An 11,317-nucleotide genomic window follows, 5' to 3' on the forward strand; every position below is an offset into this window, starting at 1 on the left:
CCCGATGTGGACTGATTGACTCTTGTATTTAACCTGAACTCTGTAGGATGGTGGGAAACCCCTGTTTGAAAATCTAAAGATTTCTTCTGCTAGAGAATATTGCTTGTGTCTCCCTAGGGTTTCTGAATGCAGTTTTTCTAGGTTGCATGATTTGCTCGATTGCAAGGGGTGGGGGGGAAATGTCTACTCTTTTTTTTTTTCCATGGCTATTGCAATTCCTAGACTTTTTGTATGTACAGAGTGTGACACAATGGGTTTTTATCTGACAGTTGTATCAATCCACACTGCTTGACTGTCTCACGTTGCTTTTTTTGCTGTATTTTTGTTCCCGCCTCCCGTCTCATTTCAAACAGAATAAATGCCATTATATTGTCAATACCTCAGGATTTTTTTGGAGAAAAAAAATTAAAACACTTAAAAATCTAAATAAATAAATACATAAAAACTTCCAAAAAGTTGCTGAGTTGTGTGACCACGTCCCCCCCCTGACTCATTATTTGTCCAATGCCTTTTTACTGGTGTCATGACTTGCAGTACATCGTCTTTACTGTTTTTATGTTCCATTCTTCATTAAAACTCAGACACACACAAGGCCCCCCCCACACACACACACACAACACAATCACTCTCTCACACATACAAACACACACACACTTGTTCTGATCTAAATATAGAGCATAGAACAGACATGCCCCTTTGAGATAATATATATGCCATTTAGCTGACGCTTTTATCCAAAGCGACTTACATTGCAGTGAGTGCATACATTTCAGTATATATGGTCCCAGCAGGAATCAAACCCACAACCTAGGCGCCGTTAGCGCCATGCTCTACCAACTGAGCCACAGAGGACCACAGATCTACTTTAGCACCTAGAATGCGTCATGTTAGCTGTCACTCATGCCATTTATATGCTGAATTCATGGCACGTCTGTGACAGTGGGCTCGTTGCAGCCTGCTGAGGGCAACGCCAGATGGGCACTGTTATCTGCCCCGGCCGGGCTATGCCACGCCCCCGTAGTTAGCTAGCCTCACAGAATTACTCCTGGGAATCGTGTTGAAAGCGCAGTTACGACAACAAATAATTAATTGTTTTAATTGACTGACAGCCTAAATAAAAATATGATTCTCTGAATAAATAAACTTGGCCATGGACTGTGAATTCAGCTTTATGTATAGGATATGACACTTTAAAGCCAGAGCCCATTTCTACACTGGGTGGACAATAAGCTTTTCCTATTCTATTTTATTCTGTGAAAAATGAAACAAATGTCTCGGCTAGGCTCTGAATTTCTGAATTTTTTAGGCTTATTTTGTGTACAAATATAATTATGGTACCTGAACAACAATCAGACCTGAGTCAGTGTTAGACCTGAGTTGAAGACTAATTAAAACTTTCAAATTTGATATACCTTCAAGCATTTGCTTGAGCCGGATAGACATAATGTCGGGACTATTTCATTGGTTCTGTTGCTCCAATCAAGTCAAGTCTGTAAGAACAACCCCTTCCCTTACTTGTCTATGTGTGACCATGACTGGATGTTTCTCAACCAAACTATGATTTGCTGTAAAACAGGATATAGAAAGTGAAAGGAAATATAAATAGGCGTACCGTTACAGGCAAACAGTGGCTATCAATTTGTGGAGCCTTCTGTTGCAAGAACTTCAAGACGAAAACAACAACATGGGTGAGCTTGGTGCATCTTTATCGAACGTAACTTGATCTGAGGTTGATTTGTTGATGATTCAACAAAAAAAATAGTGCCGTAGCAGTTAAGATATACTGGCATAATATTATGATTAAAAGTCCTACAACAAATACAGACTACTAGATACTAAGTACGGATATGCTCTAGTTAGAGAGCAAGGACTTTTTTTTCTCTCTTGTTTTTGGGTGGGGCCATCCCACTCTTTCTGTATCTTTTAACTAATGCTAAATTCACAGCTAATTTTTTGAAACAATTAATCACAAATCACATCAGACCAAGGACAATCACATCAGACCAAGGACACAACAGCTGTGACATGTAGCCAATTAAACTAGAGCGTTGTAACAAGGAAGCTCGGTTCAAGCATTATCACTGGCAAATCATTTTGTCTTAATCTATGGGAATTAATGTCAACTAAGTCGCACATTTGATGTGGAGGCCATCATTTAATTGTTAATTAATTGATAGCCATAATTTCATTTGAGACAGATTGAAGATAGAGGGACACAGGTGAGAGGGAAGACAGGACAGAATAGGCCAGTGTAGGGCTTGAACCCATGAATGACCTTTGCCACCAGAGTCGACTTATAACAACTTTCTTGAATATAGCCTCTGACATTTTAAATGTCAGCTGTCAGCAGTGATGATGCGGGCTTCCCTCATTACCTTTTTGTATTTAATATTTTGTAATATTATTGTCATCTAAAAAATATTCTTCATTTAAAATAAAATTATACATAATAATGACATTTAAAAAAAAAAAAAAAAAAAAAAAAGACCAATTTCATAGAAATAAAGGCTTCTAACATGAATTTTCTATTGGATGGATCATTAAGGCGAGAGGGAAGCAGCGAACGACCTCGCGTCCATAAACCAATACAGGAACCTGATCCTCAGAGTGGCAAGAAATCATCAACAGGAGCCAGCTCTCATCGCCGCAATAATCTCCAGAGAGTCCAGTGGTGGGCAAACTCTGACAGGCGGCTGGGGGGACAATGGAAACGCCTGGGGGCTTATGCAGGTAGGTACTCAGATGTGAGTGTGCATTGGTCTGGGTTGTGTTAAGAGTAAGGGGTGACGTGAGGTGAGGCTTCAGTTCCATTTGATTTAATATATATGTTGCACGTCAGGGGCAAAGGGATAATTTGAGTGCAGAAGTTATACCTACAAATAAAACATGGACCATTAAAACCAACACATACATGCAACAAGGGGTGGGAAGGTAAATGTAAGTAACAATAGTAGTAACCAGAATAAATACTGCTGATTAATACATTATACAGGTAATGCAGCTACAGCTTGTTAGAAATTATTTTTATAAAAACAGTTTATTATTGCTATAATAAAAATACATTACTGCAGTGTGCTAAATTTACTAATGTGATGGCCTGTTGATAAATGAGCGATGGATCAAGCATTAGTCCCATAGTACGTTGGATTAATACATGGAGAGGTTAAGCCAGGTCATCAAGAAAGATGTTGCAACACACGCTTACCCAAAGAGCAATAGTGGAAAAGTACCAGGCTAGGGAGGACATACCAGAGTAGGTATCTTATCTCTTACAGACTCCGCAGATGGGATGAATGGTGTGACCAGCCCGTGAACAACAAGGGATGCCAAGTTTAAACCGCGGTTCCTCCCCAACCAAATAGCCAATTACAATCATTTTGTATACTGTAAATGCTTTGTTTGACTGTTTGAATGCATCCATTTTTGGGTTGGTTACAGATTAACAGCTTGCTGACTGTGATTTTCTTCTCCAAAAGTGGTCCTTGTACAAGCCTAGAATTTTGACATATAAATAAATAGCTACACTATATACAAAATGTCAGGTCAAGTAGCAAATGGTCAACCCAGCCATTTTTCTCATATTTTCACAGGTTGACAAGAACTCCCACAATCCTCGGGGGGGATGGAACAGTGAGGAGCATCTCAACCAAGCCATTGGGATTCTTGATTATTTCCTGAAGGAGGCCCGAGTCCACAAGACATCCCGTTCATGGACCAGTCATCAGAAGATGAGAGGTAGCCTATCAATTGCCTGGGCCTTTTAAATATAGTTTGATTCAGATGATACTGTGGCTGTTAAGTGGAACGTCACTGGAAACACCTGAACAAACCGCAATGTAACATTAGTACATTTAGTATATATACTAAACTAGATACAGATAACTATAACCGGCCAATGGATTTCTTATGAGAGACGGGATTATCGCAGTGATGCCGTTTATTGGCGCGACAAAGCATTCATAGTGACATCTGATTGGTGCCACCAAAGCAGGCGCAGCCAGTTGTTAAAGTAGAGGCGCGCTTAAGTGTTTTTCTGTCCTGCATCTGGTTTACTTTTTCACCGACACACGTGCTTGTAATGTGCCGTCAATGCGGTATTATTTGTTTTAATAAAAATAATAATAATAATAATTGTGTTAGGGTTAGGGGCTTGTGGGCTATGAAAAATATATATATATATTAGGAAATAATGTTAACCAAAACATGTGTTTCAAGGGGTTAACATCGTTTTTGGCAACAGTTGAAGTTCTCCACATGGCCACTTGGCATAGCCAGTTTCAAAATCTCAGCAGGATTGCTCCCCTGGCTCCAGGGGATTTTTACGTTTTAGGTTGACTAGTCTCACGTAGCAAAAAACACACATTTTGTAATCATCCTGATCCTACCCTCTCCGAATAGCACCTGACACACACATAGACCCACGCAACCAGCAGGATTTCAGTAATTAGGAGTGACCGAAAAAGAGAGAGAGAACATTTAAATAGCCACATAAACATAGCCACAGCAGCCACCTGGTCTCAACGAGGTTAGAGGTTGACCAACGATGGGTCGGCGTTAGGCTATTATTCATTAAATAATCGTAGGAATTATTTCATACATGAGATGAGATGTTGTTCATGAACTTTATAAAAGTTTAGGTGGGTGTACTTTTGTGGTTTCTGATAGGTTGATAAGTCAGATGGGCGAGGGTAGAGAGCCACAGACGTGACGTTTACTACGGCCTGCTATCAAAGCGAATTTACACGCGAATATCTAACAGACTAGTTGTACCCAAGCACTTTTATTTATTTATTTATTTATTTTGGGGGGGCTTTTAGTTGCAAGTGAATTAAATGTAGTCATCACCAGTTGTTCTCCCCGTGATCTCCTACCTCCGTGGATTAAGTAACCACTCAGCTACTCGCCAAGTCAGCTCGTTTGGTAGCAATTGAACCAGTGAATTTAAAACAGGTGATAAATTGTCAATGTATTATACAACTGAACAGATGATATCACTAAAATCTGCTTTCTTTGTTTTTCTCAGCGGGATTGGCAGGCTACAATAAGGGACTGGAAAGAATGTCATCTTCACCTGACCATGTAGACGATCACACCCATCACGGGAACTACTCCAGCGATGTCCTCGAGCGAGCTGCATATTACCGGCGCAATGGTTATTAACTTGACCCTCACAGTTGTAAATTGGGGGTGCTGACTTGCAGGCTTTGATTCTAACTGTCATGAAGTAAATTTGGGCTTTTCTGAGTAAATAAACCTGAAAATCTGTTGTTCAGTCTCATTCAAATTTATTGAGATTGAATAATTCAGTGCCTAACAATTGGTCATAAATTCACATTTATTTTCTTTAGTTTTTCATGCATCAATCTGATATTAGTTAATGTTAATGTTTGATTTTACTTTCGGACCAACTTTGTCTTACTGTTCATGTTTATACAAGTATCTCACACCTGTATATGTGCTTAAACAACAGCTTGATCTCAGTATAATGTATTAATGGAGGACAAAGAAGAAGAGCAGTTGTAAAATGTTTCAACAGTCCGTTTATGTTGTCATGGTTGAACTGGTATGACACTTTTTTTGCTTGTTGATGCTTAAATCGAATATTATGATTAATATTAGTAATGTTAAAGGCTTAAAAACATCCTCTGACCCATTTGTATTCTCTGAAAACATGACATCCATACAGCAAGCTATGTGGCTAAGGCTTTCAATAAAAGTTGATTAAAATGTTATATCCTTGATGTCTGTGTGAGTACAGTACATATTGTTGTTGTTGTTGTTGTAGTAGATAGCACTGGGCTAAAAATATTTGGTATTACGATCTACAGTATCAATAACAGTATCATCTGTCCATCTTTAGAATAATTTGTCCATTCATTACAATTTCTGCCAAGATAATCCGTCAACTGATCTGAGGTCGGCTGTAGTCATGTCAGAGCCTGCAAATGGTGGTTCTCCTGGCAATGAAAACTGAACTGGGGCCAGTCTCTGAGACTACCACCCGCAGATCTATTTTCAGGGATTCTCCTCTGAACTGAGCTGAGGTCAGCTGTAGGTGGTTATTTACAATAGTGGTCCTGGTGAAGACTCAGCTGTGTCTCTACTTTCAGTGGTTCTCCGGTGAAGTTGAAAGTGTAACTAGGGTGAGCTGCAGATAGTCTCTCTACAATGGTGGACCTGGTAAAAACTGAACTGGGATCAGCTGTGGGTGGTCTATCTACAGTGGTGGTCCTGGTAAAAACTGAGCTTGGATCAGCTGCGGGTGGTCTATCTACAGTGGTGGTCCTGGTAAAAACTGAACTGGGATCAGCTGCGGGTGGTCTATCTACAGTGGTGGTCCTGGTAAAAACTGAGCTTGGATCAGCTGCGGGTGGTCTATCTACAGTGGTGGTCCTGGTAAAAACTGAACTGGGATCAGCTGCGGGTGGTCTATCTACAGTGGTGGTCCTGGTAAAAACTGAGCTTGGATCAGCTGCGGGTGGTCTATCTACAGTGGTGGTCCTGGTAAAAACTGAACTGGGATCAGCTGCGGGTGGTCTATCTACAGTGGTGGTCCTGGTAAAAACTGAACTGGGATCAGCTGCGGGTGGTCTATCTACAGTGGTGGTCCTGGTAAAAACTGAACTGGGATCAGCTGCGGGTGGTCTATCTACAGTGGTGGTCCTGGTAAAAACTGAACTGGGATCAGCTGCGGGTGGTCTATCTACAGTGGTGGTCCTGGTAAAAACTGAGCTTGGATCAGCTGCGGGTGGTCTATCTACAGTGGTGGTCCTGGTAAAAACTGAACTGGGATCAGCTGCGGGTGGTCTATCTACAGTGGTGGTCCTGGTAAAAACTGAACTGGGATCAGCTGCGGGTGGTCTATCTACAGTGGTGGTCCTGGTAAAAACTGAACTGGGATCAGCTGCGGGTGGTCTATCTACAGTGGTGGTCCTGGTAAAAACTGAACTGGGATCAGCTGCGGGTGGTCTATCTACAGTGGTGGTCCTGGTAAAAACTGAACTGGGATCAGCTGCGGGTGGTCTATCTACAGTGGTGGTCCTGGTAAAAAACTGAACTGGGATCAGCTGCGGGTGGTCTATCTACAGTGGTGGTCCTGGTAAAAAACTGAACTGGGATCAGCTGCGGGTGGTCTATCTACAGTGGTGGTCCTGGTAAAAACTGAACTGGGATCAGCTGCGGGTGGTCTATCTACAGTGGTGGTCCTGGTGCTGCTGCAGGTCCACTTTGCGCTGGAAGCCGTAGAGGCAGCGAGGGCAGCAGTAGGGACGGTTACCGCTGTGTTTGCGGCTGTGGGTGATGAGGTTGGAGCTCTGGCTGAAGGCTTTACCACACACAGGACACACATGGGGCTTCTCACCTGGGATAGGAAGGACAGAGGAGGAATATTGGGTGAATCTCAAAAGTCTTTCTTCGATTCCTTGCGTCCTCTCTCCTCGCCTCCTTCTCAAAAAGCATCGGAGGAGTATATCCAAGGTTCTTCTACCATCTACTCCAATTTTGAGTTTTGAGAAGGAGGCGAGGAGGAAAGATGTGAGGAGTCAAGGAAATAGTCTTGAGATTCACCCATCGGCTGCACACCGAGGACACGTTATGTTAGCTTTAGACATATAATATAATATATCCACTCACTGAACACTTTATTAGGAACACTACTAATACTGGGTAGGGCCTCCCTTTGCTCTCAAAATAGCCTCAATTCTTTGTGGCATTGATTCCACAAGATGTTGAGAATCTGGTCCATGATGACATGATTGCATCACACAACTCCTATAATATAATATATGCCATTTAGCCGACACTTTGATCCAAAGCGACTCACATTGCAGTGAGCACATACATTTTTCAGTATATATGGTCCAAGCGGGAATCGAACCCACAACCTTAGTGTTGTTAGCACCATGCTCTACCAACTGAGCCACAGGGGACCACATAGACATACACTATAAATGAATGAAAGTGCTAATCAAAGTAGACAATGAGAGAAGAGTGTGTTACATGGCCTCACCTGTGTGTATGAAGGTGTGTTTCTTCATGTCAGACTTCTGGTGGAACCTCTTGCCACAATACTGGCAGGGGTAGGGCCTCGTGTCAGAGTGGATGAGCAGGTGGGTGGAGAGGGTGGAGGAACGTTTGAACACCTTCCCACACACGTTACAGGCAAATGTACGCTCCTGGAAAACACGATGATCATCATCATCATCGTCACCATCATCACCATTTTCATCATCATCCCCACCATCAAAATCATTATCATCTTTGCACCAATTTAGTATATATACAGTACGGGTTGCCTGTCATGTATTAGACTAATCATATATATAGTTCATAGCAATGAAAACGCCATGACACAAGACCAGTCCTTGAGGTTTACACCAATATATAACACTGCGTTGTCCTTCATCATTTCTTCCCTTCAGCATGTATGCAGAGCACAGTATATCATGGCAGTTCTGTATTGATATCATTAGGCGTGTTCATTATTCCTACCTTGACCCTGCATTTCAAGCCCAGGTGTGGTCCGTAACCATACATCGGGCTGGTAGCCCTGGTGTACACTGACAACACCTCGTCTCTGCCTCCGTGGGTCTTGTGGATGTGGGACTCCAGACCAGAGACAGAAGAAAAACTCTGAAAAGATCGTAAATATCTGATGAGAAAAGCATTCCTGTGTGTGTGTATGTATATATGTATATAGTATGCTACCTTCCAATGTCAGCCGAATGTGCAAATAAAATGTGTGTTATTACAGAACAGTATCCATCTATACTGTATGTAACTGACTTGGGATGTTGTGAACTAACCTTTTCACACAGTGGACACTCGTTCCCAGGGGACCTGTGGTGGTCACTGATCTGGGTGCAGTCTCCGTGTCTGGTAACTCGCTGGTGGCCCCCCTGCCTAGATGGTCTCTTCCCTTCAGGGTATCCTGACCCCAGAGCGGTCCAAACCTTTGGAGACTGCATGGGGGAAGGATCCACATCCTCAGCAGGGCTGCCAGGGTTCGACTGGGTGGATATGTCGTGAGGTGGAGAGGGCTGTTGGGTTGTGTAGGGCTCATCATCATGTGTGTTTGGTGTCAGGTAGCCCTGCGCCTGCGGTGTCTCCCACTGCCCCCTCTCTGCCTCTAGGGGGAGCACTTGTACTAGGGTAGTGCCAGGGCAAGGGCTATGCGGACAGGAGCTACACAGGTGTAGGCTACCGGCTGTTGGGCGCAGTGGGTGATAGCGCCCCCTCTTGACCAGGAAGGAGCGAGGCATGGAGAAGAAACACAGAGCAGCAGAGGGATCAGGGAAGGTGTTGTAGACTCAATCCAATGGAAAGGTGGTCAAAGCCCTGCAATTAAGAATACATGAATATGCCAGGTGTTATTCTCCCTGTATAGGGGTGAGGGCAAATTTACAGCAGGGGATTTATATTAGCACAAGTAGTGATTGATCAACCTTCATCATACAGTAGGACCATCAGCCTATTAAATCCTATTTCATCAGAAAAATTACAACAGTCGTCCAAAAGGGGGCAGCAGTGCTATGACAAACCATGTTGTTGGGCACATGTTGTTATACAACCTCTGAGAAGGCTCCACTGCTATGGGTTCTTCTATTCTTCTACTCTATCAAAGACTGTTAGTCAACACAAAACAGCATCACCAAAAACTACATCTGTTCAGGGTACCAAGTCATTATTGGTCTATGTAGGTCTACGTTATGTTATCAAGGTAATCTATTTGACAGATGGCCATTGTGCATACTTGTTGGATTGCTGTATACATTGAGGAAACGTTCTCACTAGAAATATAGGTACATTTGGAAACAATTCCACAGTAGTGACAACTTCTCTTTTAATTCAAAAGGCTCACTAGAAATAGAGTGAACGCTCGATTCTAATCAAACAGAAGCGACCACTAGTGTCCACACTGGTGTCCATGTGAGCTATTTTACAGTACAGAAATTATCTGGTATTTAGAAATAAGATAATACACGGTACAATGGCAATTACACATTAATAACCTATGCCAAACCTGCTTGTTTCTTTTGGATTCATTTAAACTAGCACCACTAGGCAGACACATTTTAATATTAGATAAATAAAGCGTCTGTTTGTAGTAGATTGAATACACTGGTCTGATTAATTTAGTAAATCTTAAGCACTGCTTAAAACATTTTCTGAATAATTTAGTAAATGTTAAGCACTGCTTAAAAATTGGTCTGAATAATTAAGCAAATGTGAAGCACTGCTTAAAACAAGTGTCATCTAATAAAAAGTAAAAATAATCTCTGTTGGTGTCTGGCCCTCTTCACAATGGCAACTCACATTAATAACCTATGCAAAACCTGCTTGTTTCTTTGGATTTTTTTTTAAATGAACACCATATGCACCATTTATTAAAATAAAGAGTCTGTTGAATAAATTTGCGTTATTAATTAAGCATTGCGTAAAACAAGTGTTGAATAACTATTTTTGACTCACCTGAAAAAGGATTACAAAATCTCTGCTGGGGTCTTGCCCTCTTCACACAGATTTCCTCATATATTTTGGCTGTCAAAATAAAAATAAATGTAAAATAGAACTGATTTAGGTGACAGTGTAATTATCCTATGATATTCAAATGCTGTAACGTTACATTGCATAAGCCTTCATAAATCTCAGTTTTAGGGATTCATTCAAGGAATCCGATTTTTACAACATAACATTAAACATTTGTTTTGTACATTGATTAGTTACGGTATTGAACTGTTAGAAACTTACCAGAAAACACATTTGTGAAGTGTATTTAAACTTCAACATTTCACGCCGGGCGAATCAGCTCATTCTGAATAGATTACTGACAAAAACCTGCAAAATACATATCATAAAAATATTGAAATCTATCAAAAATCTAAACTGATTTTTAATCTCTCCCACTAACACAGTGAAAAGCCCATTTTGATTAATGAAAATGAGTCATGCGTGAATAGGTTCAAAAGATTGAATCTTTGAGTTCTGAACTAGAGAGAGACGGTGATCTTGCTGTAGTTGAGTCGAGCCCCAATGAGGGTGACGAGGAAGTGTCTGTATGTGTACACCAGCACCTTTCAGCAGCAGCAGCAGCCACAGTGCTCGACCACAGACAGGCAGACAGACAGATATACAGACAGACAGAGACAGCCTCCTCACACCAGAGCTACTGCTGAGGGAGAGGCCTTCTATAGCGCTATACTGTACTACTGCAGAAGAAGAGGCCTTCTGTAGAGCTATACTGTACTACTGCAGAAGAAGAGGCCTTCTATAGCGCTATACTGTACTACTGCAGAAGCAGAGGCCTTCTATAGCGCTA

General features: G+C 41.7%; 2 protein-coding genes across 2 annotated transcripts; one reads left to right on the forward strand and one right to left on the reverse strand.

The window, feature by feature from the left end:
* Positions 1-1,615: 1,615 nt before the first annotated feature.
* Positions 1,616-5,732, forward strand: LOC310821451 (lysozyme g-like). Its single transcript, XM_083693492.1, has 4 exons — positions 1,616-1,688; positions 2,546-2,730; positions 3,591-3,735; positions 5,024-5,732. Exons 1-4 carry the CDS (start codon positions 1,685-1,687, stop codon positions 5,158-5,160), a joined length of 471 nt encoding a protein of 156 aa, XP_083549618.1. The 5' UTR covers positions 1,616-1,684; the 3' UTR covers positions 5,161-5,732.
* A 1,378-nt stretch (positions 5,733-7,110) lies between these two features.
* LOC310821685 (uncharacterized protein) lies at positions 7,111-10,545 on the reverse strand. The gene is made up of 5 exons (XM_083693826.1): positions 10,471-10,545; positions 8,805-9,336; positions 8,491-8,631; positions 8,009-8,174; positions 7,111-7,360 (listed from the first exon to the last, which is right to left on the reverse strand). The coding sequence occupies exons 2-5, from the start codon at positions 9,258-9,260 to the stop codon at positions 7,188-7,190; spliced, it is 936 nt and encodes a 311-aa protein (XP_083549952.1). The 5' UTR covers positions 9,261-9,336; positions 10,471-10,545; the 3' UTR covers positions 7,111-7,187.
* Between the last annotated feature and the right edge of the window lie 772 nt (positions 10,546-11,317).

This window comes from Argentina silus, assembly GCF_951799395.1.
Source record: "Argentina silus genome assembly, chromosome: 22".
Taxonomy (NCBI): Eukaryota; Metazoa; Chordata; class Actinopteri; order Argentiniformes; family Argentinidae; genus Argentina; species Argentina silus.

What these genes read in the sequence shown, in the direction of transcription:
- LOC310821451 (XM_083693492.1), top strand. An exon ending in ACGCCTGGGGGCTTATGCAG is followed by an intron (nt 2,731 to 3,590) that starts GTAGGTACTCAG and finishes ATATTTTCACAG; the next exon opens with GTTGACAAGAACTCCCACAA. An exon ending in CAGTCATCAGAAGATGAGAG is followed by an intron (nt 3,736 to 5,023) that starts GTAGCCTATCAA and finishes TGTTTTTCTCAG; the next exon opens with CGGGATTGGCAGGCTACAAT.
- LOC310821685 (XM_083693826.1), bottom strand. Translation starts at nt 9,260, where the DNA reads ATGCCTCGCTCCTTCCTGGTCAAGAGGGGGCGCTATCACCCACTGCGC. An exon ending in GCTTGAAATGCAGGGTCAAG is followed by an intron (nt 8,175 to 8,490) that starts GTAGGAATAATG and finishes CGTGTTTTCCAG; the next exon opens with GAGCGTACATTTGCCTGTAA. An exon ending in ACACACCTTCATACACACAG is followed by an intron (nt 7,361 to 8,008) that starts GTGAGGCCATGT and finishes TTCCTATCCCAG; the next exon opens with GTGAGAAGCCCCATGTGTGT.